The 24,030-nt window shown below is 40.5% G+C and overlaps 1 protein-coding gene across 4 annotated transcripts in view; it reads right to left on the reverse strand.

Annotated features, from left to right (window-relative positions):
- MASP1 (MBL associated serine protease 1) overlaps window positions 1-24,030 on the reverse strand; it is a 258,790-nt gene that overhangs the window by 101,224 nt on the left and 133,536 nt on the right. Inside the window, exons 9-11 of one of the 4 annotated variants that reach the window (XM_077290263.1) lie at window positions 10,615-10,752; window positions 8,604-8,678; window positions 3,888-5,369 (exon numbers count right to left, since the gene is read on the reverse strand). In XM_077290263.1, the coding sequence (XP_077146378.1) occupies window positions 4,513-5,369; window positions 8,604-8,678; window positions 10,615-10,752 (1,070 nt within the window). In that variant the 3' untranslated portion in view covers window positions 3,888-4,512. Of the gene's footprint in view, window positions 1-3,887; window positions 5,370-8,603; window positions 8,679-10,614; window positions 10,753-22,768; window positions 23,407-24,030 lie in introns of those variants that run through there. The other 3 variants (XM_077290264.1, XM_077290266.1, XM_077290265.1) reach the window with 3 other exon arrangements.

Consider the following 24,030-nt stretch of genomic DNA (forward strand, 5'->3'; position numbering starts at 1 on the left):
CTACATACTGCAAAGTCCAAAGTTTACATACATTTCATTAGTATTTAATACCACTGCCCTTAAACTGAATGACTTGGGTAAAATGTTTGGGATATCCTTCCTCAAGCTTCTCACAATAGTTGGTTGGAATTTGGGCCCATTCCTCCTGACAAAAGTGGTGTAATTGATATAGGATTGTAGGTCGTCCTGCTCACACCTGCCTTTTCAGCTTTGCCTATGCATTTTCAATAGGATTGAGATCAGGGCTTTGTGATGGTCACTACAAAACATTGACTTTGTTATCATTAAGCTATTTTGTTACTATTTTGGCTGTATGCTTCGAGCCATTGTCCATTTGGAAAACCCATTTCCGCCCAAGCTTTAACTTCCTGGCTGATGTTTTGAGATGTTCCTTCAGTGTTGCCACATAATCTTGTTTTTCTCATGATGCCATCTATTTTGTGAAGTGCACCAGTTCCTCCTGCAACTAAACAACCCCAGAACTTGATTTGCCAACAACATGTTTCACAGATGGGATAGTGTTCTTAGGGTATGTTTCCACATGCCGGATTACATCCGGATTAGCTGCGGATTGAACGCTGCATACAGCCTCAGCGTCTGTGGGAGAGAGGGGGGAGAGGGAAAAGTTGGAGCTTGACACGCTGAGACATATATAATAAGCCGTTGCAATTGAATATAGCTGGTGGGTGCCATACCTGCTGGTGATTTAAGCCAAAGTGAGGAAGAAGGAAGGGAGTTTCCAGCACGTCCATCCAGTTTAAGTAAAATTTCAATTGTATTTGAACATTTTAATAACCAATTTTTAAAAAAGCCAGCCGCAGCGTGCAATCTGCAGCATCCAGATGTTACAGCATAGTGGAGGGGATTTTATGAAATCCTGTTTCCACTATGCGTGCGAACACGCATCCGGCGACCCTGCATTTACGGACATGAGGCGCGTCTTTTTAGAAAGCAGCATGTCTGTTTACCTTGCGGCGACGCTCCTTCTCTGCAAGGTAAATCACAGGGCACTATGTATGGGGTGCGGAGATTCCGGATGTGTGCAAAGACCGCATCCGGAATCACTGCGCGTACAGAAGGAGCGATGCTTTGGACGGAGCGGGTTTACCACCCCGTCCAAAGCGCTGTCATTATGGACCGTGGACATGCACCCTTAGACTTCCAATATTCTCCCTTTTTCCTCCAAATGTAATGATGGTCATTATGCCCAAAAAGCTTAATTTTAGTTTTATCACACCACAGGACATGTCTCAAAAAATTCAGGTCTTTGTTTATGTGTGCATTTGCAAACATTAATCTGTCCTTTTTATGCTTCTTTTAGCGTAATGGCTTCTTTCAGGCAGAGTGGCCTTTCATCCCATGTTGAAACATTACTCGTTTCACTGTGGATATTGACACATTCTTACCAGCTTACACAATCATCTTCACAAGGTCTTTTGCTTTTGTCCTTGGGTTGATATGCCCATGTCGGACCAAAGCACATTCATCTCTGGGACACAGAATCCATCTCCTTCATGAGTGGTATGATGGCTGAACATTCCCATATTGTTTGTACTTGCGTATAATTGTTTGCACAGATGAACGAGGCACCTTCAGGTTTCTTGAAATTGTACCCAAGGATGAGCAAGAATTGTGCAAGTCCACAATTCTCTTCCTTATATCTTGGCGGCTGATTTCTTTAGACTTTCCCATGATGCTACGCAAAGAAGCAGTGTATTCAGGTGTTCATTAAAATATATCTACATGTGTGTTTGTAACTAACTCAGATATTGCCAAGAAACCTTTCAGAAGCTTCCAAACACATCACATCATGATATGGGCAATCTAGAATTGTTTAAAGGCATAGTAATCTTTGTGTATGTAAACTTTTGACTTTGCAGTAAGTAATAAAAATGCCTTAAAACATTCTCTGTCTCGCATTATTCTGGCATTAGGCAAATATTAATAATTATGGCAATTTTCATTAACCTAAAACAGGAAAGGTGTATTCTAATTTCATGTCAGATATTGAGAAAAACATGCATATGTGTCTTTTTATATCATGTATGTAAACTTCTGGTTTCAACTGCACTTGAGTATAAGCCGAGGTTTTCTGCACATTTTTTTGTGCTGAAAAAGCCCCCCTTGGCTTACACTTGAGTGAGGGTCCCAGAAGACAGAGGGGAAGCGGCAGCAGTGGGTCACAAGAGGCAGGAGCTGGCTGCTGTGGCTAAATCCTGTGCCCGCTGCTACAGAGAAATGAATATTCATTGCGCTAGCAGTGAATATTCATTTCTCTTTAATAGTGGGCACAGTATTCGCAGCTGCTGGCTTCCTGCAGAGTCCGGGCAAACACCTGTGCCTGCTACTTAAGGGGATGAATATTCACTGCCCTCCACGCCCATGGGCGTGGAGGGTAGTGAATATTCATTCCCTTAAGTAGCGGGCACACATGATTGCCCCACCACTGCAGATGATGGCACTGGAACAAGACGCTGCAAAGGAGCTCAAGGATGGTAAGTAGAATTTATATATATATATATATATATATATATATATATATATATATATATATATATTTCTGATGGAGGCCATGCATACAAGGATAAGTACGAGGAGCCATGCAGACTATCATAGGGATGAGGGGGCCATACATACAAGGATAGGGATGAGGAGCCATGCATATCAGGATAGGGATAAGGAGGCCATGCATAATAGGATAGGGATGAGGGGGCCATGCACACCAGGATGGGGCTGAGGGGACAATGCATACCAGGATAGGGATGAGGAGCCTTGCAGACCAGGATAGGGATGAGGGGGCCATGCAGACCAGGATGGGGCTGAGGGGACAATGCATACCAGGATAGGGATGAGGAGCCTTGCAGACCAGGATGGGGCTGAGGGGATGATGCATACCAGGCTTATACTCGAGTCAATATGTTTTCCCAGTTTTTTGTGATATAATTAGGTGCCTCGGCTTATACACGAATCTGCTTATACTAGAGTATATTCAGTAATTTTGCTGCTAATGTAAACAATTTTTGTCTATAAAATATATGTTTTTTTATTTTCTCATCTTCTATATCAGAATTGTCATGGTCAGCTGATACTGATGTCAAGAAGAAAAGCAGAAGGTGTTAAAAATATGAAAGGTCATTGTATAATTACCCAAAGCAGCATAAATAAAATACTGTTTGGAGTGTTTTTCAGGCCTTTGAGGCCCTGCATGCTGCACCATTTGTTCCAATAAAATGCCGAGCCAATTTATGGAAATAAGATGGAGAGCAACCTAGTCACTACAATTTACTATGCCAGGCATGTCAGGAATATAATTATTACATTAATTTTGTCATTCTGCTCCAATAAAAGTGCAAAACAATGGAAACAACTTATGTAAGAACAGTGCTGAAAGGGAACCTGTCAGCAGGATTGTGCTGAGTAACCTACAGACAGGGTCAGGTTGGTGTCGTTATACTGATTAAAATGATACCTTGGTTGATTAAATCTGTCTTGTGGTTGTTGTTTAATCTTTATTTTCAGTTTGAGTTAATTATATGCTCGTGCGCCAGGGCGGCCTGTGGGGGTCTTGATGTGGTGCTCACCAAATACATATTCAGCTAAGAATGTGGGAGCCATTAGCAGTAGCAGAAGCACAACCACCACTGTCACCAGCTATCCAGGAAGTAGTATTACTAAAACCTGGATACATTTGATCTCCTTTGCCTCCGACAAGCGTATTAATGGAAAGGAGCGGAGGGTATTATGAAATACATGGTGCATCTCAGTTACAGCAGGATGATGTTACCTCTAACAGTGACACCATCAGTTTGAGTCAGTTTTCTCCACTCAACAGTCTACCTGATTACAAATTACTGAAAGGGATCTTTTTTGAACCATTTTTTTTTTTTAAGATTAAAAACAAGAAATGGACTGTTGGTTATTACTGGGTTATAGTTCCTTTCTGCAATGAGGTTACTTTAATTTTACTAAGGCTGTATTTGCATTAAAAGGGTTGAAAAAGGTTGAATACAGGCCAAGGAGACCTTATAGTGTTATACACATATTTTCAGGGCAAATTCAATTCTGGCAAGTTTGAATTTCAAAAGGTTAAATCATCTCTAATAATAATGTATTGTCTTAGCATATAATATTAGCAACCAATCACTAGTCACTGTAGTGAAATCAATAACGTGAATAGTCGTTGGCCATCTTGCGCTTATGTTCACTTTACATGTAATTGCTACCACTGGTGCAGGACTGGGATTGTCACTGTGAAACGGTGGAGTTTTGACAAGTGAGTAAATATTTTTTGTTTTTTAAATTCTAGAAAACACTTTTAATTGTTAATGTTTAAAACACCAACTGAAAAGTACTTGAAGGACTGTACACAAAGCCTAAATAATTGGTTGCCAGTTAGCACTTTACTGTAAATACCCCAACATAAAGTAGTTAGAAGGTTGACTAAAGGTGATGTATGTAGCATGGAAATATGAACATATATCACTAAACATTAAGTTCTTTATAGCATGTTATTTATGCATTGAGCTCATTATCTAACCAATTCACATAATTAGACACTTTGGTATACACACCATATACTTGTTTGCTTCCACATTCTTCAGGCCCTCCCCATGATACTAGGCCTTGTGCCACCCACCTTTTTGACTCAGGGTCTTGAATTATAAAGGCACCCCCACTATCTCCCAGGCAGGTATCCTTCCCACCTTCATAATAACCTGCACAAAACATGTTTTCTGTTACACTGTAATTCCCAGAGCGAGACTCATAGCTTTCCTTACACTCAGCATGAAGTACTACTGGAAGTTTTACATACTGGAGCACATCAGAAGATGTTCTCATGCCTGAGCTAATGACTTCATCTATAGTATTATTAGGGTTGGAGATACCCCATCCAGCTACAAGACCAAGTGTATTGGGCTGAGGACCTTCCAACTCATGATCCAGCTCTGGCAGACATATTGGCATTATGGATTGGCTCATTACAACCTTTTCTTTCAGTTTCACCAATGCAATGTCATGGTTGTAAATCTGTGGGTCAAAAGATTCATGTAGTATAATCTTCTCTATAGTTCTAGTAATAGCATCATCTTTATTTTTCACATCATGCAACCCCAAATAGATAGTGACATGTTCCTTTGAAACAGGAATTACAGTGTTATCGCGTCGCTGAGATTTTAACACATGAGCTGCAGTTAACACCCAATAATCAGACAATAATGCTCCACTGCCAAACCACTTGTTTTCAGGAACACGGGACATATCTTCAACCACAATTAGAACCTGCCAAGGAAAAAATCCAGGTTCTGCATTACGCCCACCAATGATGCGTTTCACTATTCCCGGGAGCGGTTGTTTAGGCCTTCCACAAACTGCCAAAACAAAAATGAAAAGAGGAAGCACAGTCAACACAGTAGGCAAAAAAATTACAGTCAAGAATAATAAAATGTTAAGTGGATTATGCCAGGTGCACCTACTCTGCTATTTTTTAAACTATTATCTATCTATCTATCTCTATCTATCTTTGTTCTAGAAAGAAAATTAACACTCTGTTGATAATTGATGACTGCCTTCCAACTTGTAACCAGATCTTGTAACCCCTTAAAAGGAACCTATCAGGTAGCATAATGCTATTAGCCTGCCGATATGAGGCTACTATGCAGGTTAGTCAAGTTAAGAAAGTGCTTGGCCACCCTACTGAAAGTGCAGCATCAGGGAGAAAATCAACATTATTTCTCTCTGGAGCTGCTGGCTTTCAGACATGCAGGTATGGCAGCTCATCTCACTATACTGTGTGCGACAGCTGTAAGCAGTGCATCAGTGGAGAGCCTTCTGTCAGTCGAAATGCCAGGCCATGCTTACAGCCACTGCTTTCATTGCTATGTATGGTGACTGAAGCCACGTGACATTCCTGTATCATTGAAAGCCGGCGGCTCGCAGGAGAAATAAAGTTAATTTTCTCCAGGGTGCCGTGCTTTCAGTACAGTGGCTGTACAGGAGCTTTGCTCCTATTTTAGCAACATGTGATTTAAACTTCACGATAAATGCAGTAAAATCCTCGTGACTGTAATCACCAAAAAAACTGCTATGAAGCGCTCTGCTCAGCAGACAGAAGTGGTGAGCTGCACATGGACAAGGTGTTGATCCAACAGAAAGCCTACGGGGCCATAGACAACGCTTTGCATGTGCTCTTGCACCATCTGCCTGCCAAGCAGCAAGTTTCAGAAGATTTGTGAGTGATCTGGGGGGTCTGAGGACCTCCAATGATCTGCTAGACAAGAAAGGTAGAACATATTCAAAAAAGAAAATTATAGTTCTACATTATTAATATATTTCCATATGAAGGGTATATACTAACATCTGGTATTACAGTATTTTATTTATCCAGGCATAATCCACCATCAATGATGTATCCATACTTTTATACATCATTGTACATTTGAAACCTTGAATACCTGACAGTGGTGATGTTAGTCCATTCCAGCATGGCTCTGATTTTTAGTGACATGAATCACATTATCAGGAAAAAGGCAACAAAAAGTTTACAAAAGATGTTCTTCAGTATCCATGCGTGAACCGAAACTTGAAATGTAGTGAAACAAATCTTCATTCATGCATGCATTGTGCATATTAGGTTCCTTTTTTGCAAGAGTGGTTAAAATGTAGAAAATTGTGATAAGAAAATGAAAGATGAAATATTCCAGAGCTGGTTGAGCGTGAAAATAAAATAAAGAACAAGCTATAACCAAGCCATAAATGCTAGAGCCTACATCACAACCACAGCTATTTTCCAAAATTCTTGGCCTTAAGATCACCTATAAACAGAAATCTCTGTGGTAACGGGAATTACTGGAAATTCTGCTTTCTTAGTTGTCTAGGGCAGAAGCATGTTTGGAGGTCTCCAGGAACCATATACTGAAATGTCAGATGTCAGAAGATGATATATTTTTGTCCATTACCTATGGTTTTATAATAAACACCAGGAATATTGGCATCGACAATAATGAATTAAATCTAAAAGAAAAATTTAGTCTGATGTATTTGGAAAAGTATATATTTTATACTGAATTATTACATTTTTCTGTGTCCAACACAACGTAATACTGTAATTCTTTTACTCTTCAGATGTATGCACTTTAGACAGTTACTTTCTCATTTTCACTATGAAATTTTTTCACAAAGAAATTGATCTATATTGCGTGTTTTTAATTCTGGAGCATTTCTATTAGCAATTGGTTGCAGATTCGATGCAAATTTTCCCCATTGCTTTCAACGTGGATGTAAAAATCCACAACAAATCTTAACTGTTGCTAATTTTGCCGCAGATTACCTGTAGATCAGCCGCACAGTCCATTAGCTGATGTTATATAGTATACTCACCTTTCTTGGTTCTTCAATGGCAACTCTTTTTGTGCTCTGCCAGCCTTTATACACCCATTTGCCAGTGATTATGTGCCAGTAAGACTCTGCTCACATGTCCTTTTGGATATTTTGTTTGTTTGTTCCATCTTAGGAACAGACATACAGAATAAAATAAGTGATCCTTTCACCGGTCTGGAGAAGAGAGATCTCTTTGATTATCATTGGGTTTTTTGGGGTCTGTATTTTAGAATGGAAGAAAACCATGCAGGACTTTTTTTTTCTTGTTTGTTGTTAGTCACCAAGAGGACCCCATATTCACGGAGCCCCTTTGCTTCAGTTTGCATAGCTGATGCGATAAATCACATGGAGCTTTCTTTGAATTAGCAGCAGGGTTTTTCCGCAGCTTGTTATTGTGCACAGCCGTAACATGTGGCAATCATGGTTTTTGCCACTAATTTCAGGAATAACGGCAAAAGTTCTCTGTAGTATTGCTATCATTTTCTGCAGTCACAAATTTGCAAAATCTACACATAAGAGAATTTTTGAAAAGATTTCCAATGAAACATTTTTATGATCTAACAGTAAATAATATGTAATTGTAAGATGAAAAAGAAATATGTATTGGATGTTAGCTACATTATATAAACAGTTTGTGTGAGGAAAAAGCCTTGCGAATGCCCTTCACTTTTTACTTGCTGTAAACTCAGCTGTATCAAATTTTTAGACTTCAAAATCACTCTTCACCAAGAAAAAACATGTAAGGGGGTGAAAGTCACTGTCTGCATCACAAATCTGCTCGAGCCCAAGACTAAAGCTTCCAGAAACCATATATAACTGCCCAGTAACAAGGAACGATGACGTGGGTTACATTACACGGATACATGGAAATGGTGGCAAAGGAAAGAATATTGTGCAGCAAAAAGAAAAGTCAGAGATAGTACCGTAAGATGTTCAATGTAAATAGACAATTAATAATTAATTGATGTATTGGATCTGTAACACGAATCATGAAGAAATGTTATTGCCATGCTAAAATTTGGATAGTGGTGCAGTTCATCAACGGAGATGAAAGGAGAGCAGCATGCAGGAACATGCTACACAGAGGATTATTACTACCTAAATATTTCTTGATAAACTGTCTCTTACATCACAAGCAGCAATTTTATACTTTAATGGAAACATAAAGCAACTTGTTGGGAGACAATTAGAGAGCATTAATAATGAATTCCGCGTTCACCACTTACCTGGCTGGCACACTGGAAGTTTCTCTCCTATCTCAGAATGTATCCGCACTCCATTTTCATTACAGATGTATTCTGCTACATGACAACACAATAGAAAAAAACATCAGATCTTTACTTATTTTTGACTGCATGATGGGTTAACTTAACATTGTATTCGCATAGTGGAAAACAAATTACGGCACTCACAATTTAAAATATTATTTTATTTCAAGTACATAGGAAGAGAAGGGAGTGCAAACAAATAGCACGTGGCCTACGGACATTTCACATCACTCCTGACACTTCCAAAGTCCGTCTGCTGTTTTTTTTGTACTACTGTCCCTATATATCCAGTCAAAATAAAGGAATAATATTTTTGGGGTCAGTGCCCCACTTTGCTTTTCACATGAAGTATGCTGATATAAACTCTTGCTATATAGCTGAGCATTACTGAAGATGAGCTTTTGATCACCACCACCTATGGTAACCCCGCATTGGGCAAAATATGGATCAGCAGTGCCAACTTTAATTCCTGTTGATTGACCTTCGGGCAGCATGTTGGCTCAGTGGTTAGCACTGCATCCTTGCAGCGCTGGGGTCCTGGGTTTAAACCCACCAAGGACGACATCTGCAAGGAGTTTGTATGTTCTCCCCGTGTTTGTGTGGGTTTCATCCAGGTTCTCCGGTTTTTTCCCACATTCCAAAGACTTACTGGTAAGGATTTTAGATGTGTGAGCCCCATCAGGGATACTGATGTCTGTAAAGTGCTACGGAATATCATGGTGCTATATAAGAAACTCATTTATTAAGTAAATCTTACAATTAGATTGAGTGTAATAAAATATCCCGTCTCGTGTAAATAAATTGTGACCCATTATAAAAGCTGCATATGCCACCCTAGTGCACCAATATAATATCTTCATTATCATATCAGCTTCATGAATTACCTCAGTTTGGTATTGTCTGACCTTTGATGATAGTGAAAAATAATAATCTTGCGATTTACTTTAAAATCTGTCATCATTTATAGTTAAACATAAACTGTCCAATATGAATTCTCCTATAATTAATGGTTTGATTAAAACAGAACTTCACATTTATACACATTTTGCCTCAATCATTTTATATGTAGAAAGGGACGTTTCCTGCTATTCAATGTTAGGCTGGGTTCACACAAGCATAATAAAAATCATCATACAGAAAACTTTTTTTTTCTCACTTGTCATCTGTGTATAATCCACATGCACTCCATTTTTTTACAGCAGCAGGTAATAATGATTTACAAGACCATTTACAATTTTCTGTGTTGAAGAATTGCATTGTGTCCATAACAATGGACTCTACACTGTGTCTCTGTATGGCAAACATTTTTTTTTACACATTCATAGACTTCAATAAGCGAGTCTCATCCGACTTATGGAAGAAGCTAGTGCACTCTGTGATTTTGTTTTACTCAGATTTGGTCAGTGAAAGAAAATCACATCTGCATTGCCCCATTGAATAACATTGGTCCTAATGCTCTCTTTGTGCTGTCTGTTTTTCACAGACCGCACCTGGACCGAAAATATGATTGTGTGAGCGAGCCCTTAAAATCATACAAAATCAAGTCTAAGCTCTGGATATGTAAGCACCATCTTCTTTTAGACATTTCATGTTCTTTGCTATTTTAGGAATAGCATGTGCGCCTCTGTGCCACCATCTGCCATTATACTTTGTTCAATAAAGGCTACTTTTTTGTACTTATTTTTTGTCCTTTTACTTTAATTTACACCCTAAAATCGCTTCACGGTTTCTCCTCTTTGTTGTTGCTTTATATCAAGTCTAAGGTTAGAAAGCCTCAAAAATCTCTCAGACTCAATGTTTTAGACCCCAGTTTAGATGTCAATATACCTGCAAAACTGCCTGATGTCATGCATGATATCTGATGATGTAGATATAGGTTTACGCTCTTTTGAGTTCCACAGCTAGGCAACTATTTTATCAGTGTCTATTAGTTTACTCAGGCAAAAAAAAGATATCACTCCATACATACCAGTAATATTTGGAATCATTGAGTAGTAAGGTTCACGGCACTCATATGTGACAGCTGACTGATAGGTGGTGCTGTTTTCTGGTGTAGAGAAAGTCATATATCCGTTCTCAAGCTCTTTTGGCGAATTACAGTCAACAACTAGAAAGAGAACAGAAGTTTAATGTTATTTTTCTGTGGCTTTTAGCATTATACCTACTAAACTTAAAAGAATTCTAGTCAATAATTGCCCTTAGGACTTTTATGGGGGCATTAAATCCATTGGGCAAAAACAGAGACAGAGGTTCAAATGAGAAATTAATTGGTGCGCTCCAGTGAATACAGTGTTATGGAAGTATTTTTTTGTATTGTGATACTGCACTTTTTATATTGTGACTTGCCTGTATGCATTGAATATGCAGTATACCTAATAATAATAATTTTTATTTATATAGCACCAACATATTCCGCAGCGCTTTACAACTTATAGAGGGGACTTGTACAGACAATAGACATTACAGCATAACAGAAATCACAGTTCAAAACAGATACCAGGAGGAATGAGGGCCCTGGTCGCAAGCTTACAAACTATGAGGAAAAGGGGAGACACGAGAGGTGGATGGTAACAATTGCTTTAGTTATTTGAACCAGCCATAGTGTAAGGCCCGGGTGTTCATGTAAAGCTGCATGAACCAGTTAACTGCCTAAGTACCTATGTGTCATCATCACTACTGACAGCTTACCTTGGCTCCTTTAAAAGTTTCTGCTGCACTGCATTCTGCATTACATTATTGTAAGACATCTGTTATAAAGTCTGCTCTTCCAGAATGCAAATCACATACAGTGTAAAAGTTTGGTCATCCCTGGTCAAAAATATTGTTATTGTGAGCAGTTAAGCAAGTTGAAGATGAAATGATCTCTTAAAGGCCTAAAGTTAAAGATACCAGAAAAAAAAAACTCGGTCACAGGAGCGCTGAAGGAGACTCAAACACCAGGTGAAGTTTAACCACAACGCGTTTCGACGGAAACACCGTCTTCCTCAGGTGGGAGGTTATTGATAGAAAACAGGAAGGCAGTACTTAAATGATAAACAGCCAATCACAGTGCTGTTGTAGTTTCACCTTCGCAACATGTTCAACGCATAAATCAGCTGCTGCAGAGCACATGTCCAAAGACCGAGCAGAATAGTTGATCCTGGTATAATGTGTCTGTTCCTGCGCTGCTGCTGAAGACTACCAGATTTTATTTTTTTATTCCTTAAAAATGTGTATTTAAATAGGTTTTCAAAGTCAACGCATTTCAAAGTCACGCAGGACCTTTTCCTCAGGACAAAACATCATTGTGCATCTACCACCCTGACAGCGCTGTTTCGCCAAAAATGGGCTTCTTCCAGTGGGGACATGTGCGTTGAACATGTTGCGAAGGTGCAACTCCAACAGCGCTGTGATTGGCTGTTTATCATTTAAATACTGCCTTCCTGTTTTCTATCAATAAACTCCCACCTGAGGAAGACGGTGTTTCCGTCAAAATGCGTTGTGGTTAAACTTCACCTGGTGTTTGAGTCTCCTTCAGCGCTCCTGTGACCGAGTTTTTTTTTTCTGGTATCTGCTTCTGTCCTCCCCTGGAGGTGTTCGGGTGGAGCTGTGGTGGTGCTCGACACCCCCCTTTCTTCCCTCTTGGCTGCTTCCTCAGCGCTCCCTTGAGACCGCCTTCGTTGACCCTAAAGTTAAAGATGAAACAATTCCTCTGTATTTTAGGCAATTATTTATATATACATATATATATATAGCCATTTTTTACATTTTTTAATTTACAAAAAGGATAATGGACCTATGCAAACATTTGGACACCCTTGGAGATTTGTGTGCTCAGATAACTTTGATCAAGGTTTCAGACTTTAATTAGCCTGTTAGGGTTATGGCTTGTTCACTATCATGGAATTAGGAAAGGCCAGGTGATGCAAATTTGCCAGCTTTATAAAAACCCAGCCTCTTCTAACCTTGTGCTAAAAAACTGAAGCCATGAGTTCTAAGCAGTTGCCTAACACTCTGAAAATAAAAATGGCGAAGGTCTACAAAGCAGGAGAAGGATATTCGAAGATAGCAAAGCATTTTCAAGTTGCCCTTTCCTCAGTTTGAAACGTAATTAAGAAATGTCAGTTGACAGGAACAGTGGAGGTCCGTAAAACCAAGCAAAATTTAACTTAGAGCTTCTTGTAGGGTTGCTAGAGAGACAAATCAGAACCCCGAGCTTGACTGCAAAGGACCTTCAGAAAGATTTATCAGACACAGGAGTTATGGCAAATTGTTCTATTATTCAGAGACACCTGCACAAATATGGCCTTCATTGAAGACCCATCAGAAGAAAACCTCTACTGTGTCCTCACCACAAATATTCAGTGTCAGATGTGTACAAAAGAACATCTAATCAAGTCCTGTTAACCCCTTTCTGACATTAGACGTACTATCCCATCGAGGTGGTCTGGGCCCCTATGACCACCGACGGGATAGTACGTCATCACCGATTATCACAGCTGACATCCGGCACTATTTGCCAGGAGCGGTCACGAACCGCTTCCGGCACATTAACCCCAGAACACTGCGATCAAACATGATTGCACCATTCCGACGGCATAGGGAAGCATCGCGCAGGGAGGGGGCTCCCTGCGTGCTTCCCTGAGACCCTCGGAACAACGCAATGTGATCGCGTTGTTCTGAGCGTCTCCTCCGTCCTTCGCTCTGCAGGCCCCGGATCCAAGATGGCCGCGGGGGGCCTTCCAGGTCCTGCAAGTGCCTGCTGAGAGCAGGCACCGGCAAGCTTGCAGCACAGCCTGTCAGATCGCTGATATGACACAATGCTGTGCAAAGTGTCAGATCAGCGATCTGACACTATAGCATGATGTCCCACCCTAGGACAAAGTAAAAAAAAATATTTACATGTGTAAAAAAAAAAATCCTATTATTATTGTTATTGTTCCAATAAATTTCTTTATGTAAATAAAAAAACAATAAAAGTACACATATATAGTATCACCGCATCCGTAACGACCCGATCTATAAAACTGTCCCAGTAGTTAACCCCTTCAGTGAGCACTGTAAAAAAAAGTAAAAAACGAGGCAAAAAACTGCTTTATCATCATACCGCCGAATAAAAAGTGGAATAACACGCGATCAAAAACACGGATATAAATAAACATGGTACCGCCAAAAACGTCATCTTGTCCCGCTTAAAAAATGAGCTGCCATACAGCATCATCAGCAAAAAATAAAAAAGTTATAGCCCTCAGAATAAAGCGATGGAAAAATAATTATTTTTTTTATAAAATAGTTTTTATTGTATAAAAGCACCAAAACATAAAAAAATTATATAAATGAGGTATAGCTGTAATCATACTGACCTGAAGAATAAAACTGCTTTATTAATTTTACCAAACGCAGAACAGTATAAACGCCCCCCCAAAATAAATTCACGAATTGCTGGTTTTTGTTCATTCTGCCTAGCAAAAATCGAAATAAAAAGCGATCAAAAAATGTCATGTGGCCGAAAATGGTACCAATAAAAATGTCAACTCATCCCGAAAAAAAAAAACCTCACATGACTCTGGGTGTATCAGCGTACTCAGGACAAATTGGACAACAACTTTTGGGGTCCAATTTCTCATGTTACTCTGCGTTAGAAACTTTAGTGAAACACTTGGGGGTTCAAAGTTCTCACAACACATCTAGATAAGTTCCTTGGGGGGGTCTAGTTTCCAATATGGGGTCACTTGTGGGGGGTTTCTACTGGTTAGGTACATCAGGGGCTCTGCTAATGCAACATGAAGCCCGCAGACCATTCCATCAAAGTCTGCATTCCAAAACACCACTTCTTCCCTTCCGAGCTCTGCCATGCACCCAAACAGTAGTTTACCCCCACATATGGGGTATCAGCATACTCAGGACAAATTGGACAGCAACTTTTGGGGTCCAATTTCTCCTGTTACCCTTGGGAAAATACAAAAGTGGGGGCTAAAATATCATTTTTGTGGAAAAAAAAGAATTTTTTTAATTTTCACGTCTCGACATTATAAACTTCTGTGAAGCACTTGGGGGTTCAAAGTGCTCACCACACATCTAGATAAGTTCCTTAGGGGGTCTACCTTCCAAAATGTTGTCACTTTTGGGGGGTTTCCACTGTTTACACACATCAGGGGCTCTCCAAACGATACATGGCGTCCTATCTCAGTTCCAGCCAATTTTGCATTGAAAAGTTAATGTCAGGGAGAGACTAGGTGAGCGAGAGCTAATAACCTGGGCCCCTGCAGTTTCCCTCAGACTAGGGAAATCCTGACTGACCCTCTACCTGGAGTTTACACTGAAGGTGTGCATGTCCAGGCCTCGAACCTCACCCTGTTTCCTGAGCCCCACCCTAGGCTGAAACCTCCGCCCACCACCCAGTGAAGATGTTATTCCCCAATACCCACAGTTAGCACCGACAAGGATAAAGGAAAATATACACCATGCCGCAGTCACTCAGGAATACACTATAAATGTGCAGGGCAAAATAAATACAAATATAGGAAGGAGTAAATAAGACAAAGGAAAATACACCACCAGCAACGAATCTCCAACCACCAGCTCTCCTCACCAGACCGAGATAACAACGCACAAGACAGAAGCTATAATCGGCGACGCCCAAAGATCAGGAGAACTATTTAAAGGCAGTGGGCATGGCCCAGCTTCCAATCCAAGGATTAGGTAAATTAACCCCGGAACAGCTAGATAAAATCTAGCAGACGCCAATGAGCAAATAGTGGTCAAAAGCGGAATTACCGCTGTCTGTCGGACGACCTGGTCTGAACAGTGTCCGACATGACAGTCAAATGGCGCTCCTTCCCTTCTAAGCTCTGCCATGTGCCCAAACAGTGGTTTACCTCCACATATGGGGTATCAGCGTACTCAGGACAAATTACACAACAACTTTTGGGGTCCAATTTCTCCTGTTACCCTTGGAAAATAAAAAATTGGGGGTGAAAAATAATTTTTGTGAAAAAAAGAAGCTTTTTATTTTTATGGCTCTACATTATAAACTTCTGGGAAGCACGTGGTGGTTCAAAGTGCTCACCACACATCTAGATAAGTTCCTTAGGGGTCTACTTTCCAAAATGGTGTAACTTTTGGGGAATTTCCACTGTTTAGGCACATCAGGGGCTCTCTCAATTCCAGCCAATTTTGCATTGAAAAGTCAAATAGCGCTCCTTCCCTTCTGAGCTCTGCCATGCGCCCAAACAGTGGTTTACCCCAACATGTGGGGTATCAGTGTACTCAGGACAAATTGCATAATAACGTTTGGGGTCCAATTTCTCCTGTCACCCTTGGGAAAATAAAAAATTGGGGGCAAATTCATTTTTTATGAAAAAAATAAGATTTTTTATTTTGACTGCTCTACATTATAAACTTCTGTGAAGCACTTAGGGGTTCAAAGTGCTCACCACACATCTAGATAAGATCCTTAGGGGTCTACTTTCCAAAATGGTGTCACTTTGGGGGGGTTTCCACAGTTTAGGCACATCAGGGGCTCTCCAAACGAGGCATGGCGTCCTATCTCAATTCCAGCCAATTTTGCATTGAAAAGTCAAATGGCACTCCTTCCCTTCCGAGCCCTGCCATGTGCCCAAACAGTGGTTTACCGCTACATATGGTGTATCAGCGTACTCTGGACAATTTGTACAACAACCTTTGGGGTCCAATTTCTCCTGTTATCCTTGGTAAAATAAAACAAATTGGATCTGAAGTAATTTTTTTGTGAAAAAAGTTAAATGTTCATTTTTTTTAAACATTCCAAAAATTCCTGTGAAACACCTGAAGGGTTAATAAACTTCTTGAATGTGGTTTTGAGCACCTTGAAGGGTGCAGTTTTTAGAATGGTGTCACACTTGGGTATTTTCTATCATATAGACCCCTCAAAGTGAATTCAAATGTGATGTGGTCCCTAAAAAAAAATGGTGTTGTAAAAATGAGAAATTGCTGGTCAAATTTTAACCCTTATAAGTCCCTAACAAAAAAAAATTGGTTCCAAAATTGTGCTGATGTAAAGAAGACATGTGGGAAATGTTACTTATTAAGTATTTTGTGTGACATATCTCTGTGATTTAAGGGCATGAAAATTCAAAGTTGGAAAATTGCAAAATTTTTAAAATTTTCTCCAAATTTCCATTTTTTTCACAAATAAACTCAAGTAATCTCAAGGAAATTTACCACTAACATGAAGTACAATATGTCTCGGGAAAACAATGTCAGAATCACCAGGATCCATGCAAGTGTTCCAGAGTTATTACCTCATAAAAGGACAGTGGTCTGAATTGGAAAAATTGGCCCGGTCATTAACGTGCAAACCACCCTTGGGATAAAGGGGTTAAAATACAACTCTTTGACCACAGCAATCAAAAGTATGTGTATAGAAATAAGGGCACAAAATGTAAGGAAAAGAGCATCTTGCCAGCAATTAAGCATGGATCAATCATACTTTGGGGTTGTGTTGCAGCCAATGGCACGGGGAACATTTCACAGGTAGAGGGAAGAATGGATTCAATGAAATTTCAACAAATTTGTGATGCAAACATAACACCATCTGTAAAAAAAAAGCTGAAGTTAAAAAGAGGATGACTTCTACAAATGATAATGATTCTAAACACATTGCAAAATCCACAGTAGATTACCCCACATGGGCCCAAGGTGAAGATTTTAAATTGGCTCTCACAGTCCCCTGATCTGAAAATCATTGAAAATCTGTGGCTAGACCTCAAAATAGCAGTGTATGAAAGACAACCCAGGAATCTCACAGGACTGGAAGAATTTCCAAAGGAAGAATGGATGAAAATCCCTGAAACAAGAATTGAAAGAAACTTGTCTGGCTACAAAAAGCGTTTACAAGCTGTGATACTTTTAAAATGGGGTGCTCCTAAATACTAACCATGCAGGGTGCCCTAACTTTTGCATTGGACCATTTTCCGTTTTGCAATTTTTTAAATGTTTAAGATGAAAATATATATATTCTTTGGCTAAAATAGAAAAGAATTGTGCCATATTTAACTTTAGGGCTTTTAGAAATCCATTCATCTTCAACTTGCTTAACTGTTCCCAATGACAGTCATTTTGATCAAGGATGCTCAATCTTTTACATACCACTGTACGGTACACCAACTTGTTGGGATTCAAGTTCATATTTTTTTCTGGTTTTTAACTTATTCCCAGTTGGGACATACAGATATAACATGGACAAAGTCATATGAGTGTTTAATATTTTTGTAGGATGATTCGTAGTTTTGAATGATAAAAAAACAAAAAAAGATATATTTAAAAGGAGCCTATCACTTGATTTGTGCTGCTCAAACCACAGGCAGCATGAATCCTGAATCAGAGCCTGACTGAATAATTGCATCCAGTTATGTTTTTCTTGAAAAGCACTGGAGTTTCAATGAAAACATAGTTTAAAGAGCTAGCCTGGGAAAATAGGTAGAAAAAAGGCTAGGCCGTCTACTTCCTGATCCGCTCCCATTGATTGACAGGTTTCTCCCATGGGTGTACATCTTCTACTTTTGTACATGAGTTCAAGAGTGCTGTTTTTTTACACTCCAATGCCTATTCTTAGGGTTCGCTCACACTGGTGTATATTCTCTAAAGCGAGAGAATCAGGCCAATTATGCTAATGACACGCTGCTCAAACTCTGTCAGAGTTTGTGCCAAGTGTTATCTGAATGTGATCTGATTCTCTCACTTGAGAGAATTGCAGCACTGGTGCAGAAAGGTGGAGAACTTAATTTCTCCATTGTCTCTGTGAGTGTACAGTAGGTACAGAAAGTATTCGGACCCCTTTAAAATTTTCACTCTTTGCTTCATTGCACCTGTGGCGCCCCAGAGTCCTGGTCATCACAGTAGCATTGCTTTCCTCAAGGGGAGAGTGATGTTACATTTGGAGGCAAGAAGGGATAACTGTCACCAGGTAAACACAAGCATGCAACACATTCACACTCCAGGACACCGGGGGAGCTTTTGATCCTATTAACTAGGTTACTCCCCAAATATATGGTGGTTTATAGGGAAAGTTAGTGAGTTCTTGCCAGGAAACAGACTGGAGCAGTATGAGGCAGAAGAGGGTGTACGGAGCTGTGTAGCTGCAGTGCTGCAGTTCCTGGAAAGAGATTATACAAAAGCCAAATATATTGCAGTGAGCGTGTAGGAGAGAAGAGCACAGGAGAGGAACACCAGTGGGAGACCAGCCACGAGCTGGCAGCTTCCTTCTGAGGCACAGAGACTGGTAGCCGGAACACCGAGGTTGTAAGGGCCTCTACGACTTACATCAGAGACTAGCAGGACAGCTGAACTCCAAGTTACCTGTCCGCCTTAATACCCAGGAGGCACGGTGACACCCATAGAGCCCGGGGCATGCTAGAGTCCCTATAAACAGGCTCAAGTCACCAGTCATATGGGTTATGTCCTATCCTATATGGGGGACAGAGAGAGAACATCTGTGAGGACCTTATCTGAAGCCATAGGCAGTAAGGGACTACAACACCACAACGCTAGAGGAAGGCTTTGATTTCCACCTGGATAAGGGGACTCCTAACTTGCCTCCAAGCCGGCCGGACCCTGCCTGTCCTGTGATCTGGTACCCTGGACTGTGGCTTCCTGAAGTCTTCAGTAAACAAGGTAAAGAGACTACAACCCTGTGTCCTCGTTCCTTACTGCACTATTTACCATCTTCCATCTACACATCGGGAGCCCTGGGGATATACTTCACCTGTGGGAAGTTATACCACCTAGCTGCCATAACATCACCCCAGAGGACCCCTTAAAGCAGCATCAGTCCCCAATGACCTAATACCACAGGTGGCATCACGAACATAAAATGTATTGCCGTGACATCCCCCTGTGAAACACTGGACCCGGTACCGAGTATCCCACGGCTCTGGTGGGGCAACTGACACCCATTTGGTAAAATTCAAAAAAGATCATTTTTTTTTAAATTAATGTACACTGTGCACCCCATCTTGAATAAAAAAAACAGAAATGTAGAAATTTTTGCAAATTTATTAAAAAAGAAAAACTGAAATATCACATGGTCATAAGTATTCAGACCATTTACTCATATTTAAGTCACATCCTGTCAATTTCCTTGTGATCCTCCTTGAGATGGTTCTACTCCTTCATTGGAGTCTAGGGGTACGTGTCCACGTTCAGGAAACGCTGCGTGTTTGACGCTGTGTGGGGCCGCAGCGTCAAACACGCAGCGTCCAGATGTTCCAGCATAGTGGAGGGGATTTTTTGAAATCCCGTGTCCACTATGCATGGAAACACGCATCCTGCGACTCCGGACATGCTGCGTGTCTTTTAAGATCGCAGCATGTCCGTGTTCCTTGCGGCAGCGCAGCGTCGCAAGGAATAACACAGGGCCCTATGTGTGGGGTGCGATGATCCCGGATGTGTGCAATGAACACATCCGGCATCATCGCGTCCCAGAAGGGGGCGGAGCTTAGCGCCGAGCGGGTTTGCTGCTCCGACGATACCGCCGGCCATCCTGAGCGTGGACACATACCCCAGCTGTGTTAAATTAAACTGACAGGAATTGATTTGGAAAGGCACACACCTGTCTGTATGTCATACCAAATGAGAATCATGAGGTCAACTGGCCAAGGAGCTCATAAACAGAATTGTGGCAAGGCACAGATCTGGCCAAGGTTAAAACAGAATTTCTGCAGTGCTCAAGGTTCCTAAGAGCACAGTTGCTGCAATAATCCTTAAAGGGAACCTGTCACCTGAATTTGGCGGGACCAGTTTTGGGTCATATGGGCAGGGTTTTCGGGTGTTTGATTCACCCTTTCCATACCCACTGGCTGCATGCTGGCCGCAATATTGGATTGAAGTTCATTCTCTGTCCTCCGGAGTACACGCCTGCGCAAGGCAATATTGCTTTACTTCTTAGGATAAATTCACACATTGACAATTTAGTTACAGAAACGTCTGTGATTGCAATTCAATTCTGTTCATCTGAAAGGGTTGGCACAGATAAATGTGGCAATCAAAAAAAATTCTGCTGCAGAATGTGAATTCACCCTTAGCCCCTTCACCGGCGGAGCTTTTTTCATTTTCGTTTTTCGCTCCCCTCCTTCCCAGAGCCATAACTTTTTTATTTTTCCGTCAATATGGCCATATGAGGGCTTATTTTTTGCGGGACGAAATGTACTTTTGAACGATACCATTGGTTTTACCATGTCGTGTAACAGAAAACTGGTAAAAAATCCAAGTGCGATGAAATTGCAAAAAAATGTGCAATCTCACACTTGTTTTTTGTTTGGCTTTTTTGCTAGGTTCACCAAATGCTAAAACTAACCTGCCATTATGATTTTCCAGGTCATTACGAGTTCATAGACACCAAACATGTCTAGGTTCTCTTTTATCTAAGTAGTAAAAAAAATTCCAAAGTTTGCTAAAAAAAAAAAAAATTGCGCCATTTTCCGATACCCGTAGCGTCTCCAATTTTCGTGATCTGGGGTCGGGTGAGGGCTTATTTTTTGTGTGCTGAGCTGGCGTTTTTAATGATACTATTTTGGTGCAGATACGTTCTTTCGATCTCCCGTTATTGCATTTTAATGCAATGTCGTGGCGACCAAAAAAACATAATTTTGGCGTTTTGATTTTTTTTCTCGCTACGTCATTTAGCGATCAGGTTGACCCTCTCTTTTTATTAATAGATCGGGCGATTCTGAACACGGCGATACCAAATATGTGTAGGTTTGATTTTTTTTTTTATTGTTTATTTTGATTGGGGCGAAAGGGGGGTGATTTGAACTTTTATATATTTTTTATTTTTTTTATATTTTTAAACACTTTTTTTTAAATTTTGGCATGCTTCAATAGCCTCCATAGGAGGTTAGAAGCATGCACAACTCGATTGCCTCTGCTATATAGAGGTGAAGCACAGATCACCTCTATGTAGCAGAAATGCAGGGTTGCTTTGAACGCCGACCACAGGGTGGCACTCAAAGCAATCGACCATCAACAACCATAGAGGTCTCAAGGAGACCTCTGGTTGTTATGGCAATGCACCAATGACCCCCGATCATGTGACAGAGTTAGCGGTGTGAGCACACCCGGCCGCGCGGCCGGGAGCGCTAGTTAAATGCCGCTGTCAGCGTTTGACAGCGGCATTTAACTAGTTAATGGGCGTGGGCGGATCATGATTCCGCTCGCGCTCATTGCGCGCACATGTCAGCTGTACAAAACAGCTGACATGTCGCGGCTTTGAGGTGGGCTCACGGTCGGAGCCCACCTCAAAGCGAGGGTTCTGCCAGCTGACGTACTATTCCATCAACTGGCAGAAAGGGGTTAGAGAGGTTGTTTTCTTTCAGAATATCTTAGTTTTTAGATCCAGTTTGTTATTAAGAAAAAAAATTGCAATTTTCCCACCATCCTTGAATCCAGCCCTGAGTGTTTGTCACTGCTCCATGTATCTGGTATTAGCTGTGTTGCCAACCTAATATCAACAAAGGAGCAGCCAATCAGTGTGCTCAGGGGCTCTGTCCGGGAAATCAGAACATCACACTGAGCCCACTTATTGGCTGCAGCAGTAAGCCCACATAATGTCAGCGTAACCAGTACCAGATACCCAAGGCAGCGACAGAGACTCAATGCTGAATTCAGGAATAAGGAGTAAAACACAGTTTGCGTGTTTTTTATATAAAAAAAAAACTACAACCGGGAGTTTCTGAAAGGTCATGCTAGCTAAATAAATTTGTTGGCAGGTTTCTGCTATTTAATCTGAAAACAGCATGATGTAGGGGTTAACACACAGATTTCAATGATGTGTCACATGACAAGCTGGCTGCAGTTGTTTACTTGTAAGGGAGGTTTTATCACCTGATGATTATCATTGCCTGGACTACAGCAGCATGTGCATGCTAGTCTGACTCCGCCCCCTCCTGTGATAAGCAGCTCACTGACAATAGACTGTACATACAGAGCCTGGTGTGGGTGGGGTTAGCTTTCTCATCTCTGTTGCATTGATAAATCTAAGTGACACATCATTGAAGTCAGGCTCTCTTTGCCACCATCATACTGCTCTCAGATGAGGTAGCAGAGGCCTGGTGATATATTCCTTTTAAAGTCTAGGATTTCTGAATAATAAATATGACTAAAGAAATCTAGAAATATATGCATTTATTCATTGAAGACAGTATTTCAGTGCACTACTTACTAACTACTGTAATTGTAAACTTAGTTGTCATCACATAATAATGCACAAATAAACGTATAGTAGAAGAGCTGTATACCATGTAGATGATAAATAAAATATAATAATATCAATAATTATCATAGCATTACATAACATTCGTAGATAGTACCAAAAATACATGTCTTATATTCAGGAGTGATATTTCTGTCAACATGTCCGAATAAAAGCTGTTTAGCGGAAGGAATGCTCTTTGAATATTGAAGCCACAGCTACACATATGCAAATGACATTTTAGTAGAGCGAGGAAGTCAGCAGACAGGCTTTTCAGTCTATGTAATAATCATTGTTTCCTCTGGCAAATGTGCTGTGAGTGCTTAATGAGAGCAACAGGCTGAACTGGCTGAGGGGGCTGCCTGCTTATTGTATGCATTGACTGCAGTTGGAGACCTCCAGTAGAAAGCTGAGCTTTTCACACACTCATCTGTCTTGTGCGATTAATATACGAGGTACACAAAGCGGTCTTTAACATTGGGACACATGACAACAGGCCAATGACAGCTTGTTCTCAATCCAGTCTTCAGCTCATCCTCACATCCTTTTCTGTAGCTTTTTGAAAAGATGGAAAGCAAGAAAAGAGTATAGAGATTGTAGGTTGGAGACAAAAAAAAGAAAAAAAGAGGAAAGGAAGATTAGTATTCAGGAAACCAAGCAACATGCAGAAAACCGATCCCCAAAGTACAGATACTATGATGAACCCTCCTAAGAAAGAAATGTATTGATTCCTTCATATCCAGTAGTAGGGAAAGGGGAAAGGAGCATTGCCAGATTGTAGAAGGTCAATTTGCAGAACAGAAGTAGTAAATAGGATGATTAAGAAAAGCGATTCCACTCCAATTACTGGAGAATTCTTTCACATAGTTGTTTAAAGGAAAAAAGAAACATGTGCCACATCATTAGTGCACTAAGTATGTGAAAAATTCTATTGGACTCCCTTTTTACAAAAGAATATTAATTCTTCACCTGCCCTTACAAGCTAAACTTATTGTTCTTTGTTATAAGATATATAAAACATTAAGAAAAATACACTGGAAAACTTAATCCTATCATTTCCAATGAAGCAAATACTGAGCTATAGAAATCAGCAGGCAGCTCTTGGCTTCAAAAGTTGTACTTTGCTGAAGGATTTGGCAATAGTGCGGAACAGCCCTCACAATAAGAGATAATGATGTG

This window comes from Ranitomeya variabilis, chromosome 2, assembly GCF_051348905.1.
Source record: "Ranitomeya variabilis isolate aRanVar5 chromosome 2, aRanVar5.hap1, whole genome shotgun sequence".
Classification (NCBI taxonomy): domain Eukaryota; kingdom Metazoa; phylum Chordata; class Amphibia; order Anura; family Dendrobatidae; genus Ranitomeya; species Ranitomeya variabilis.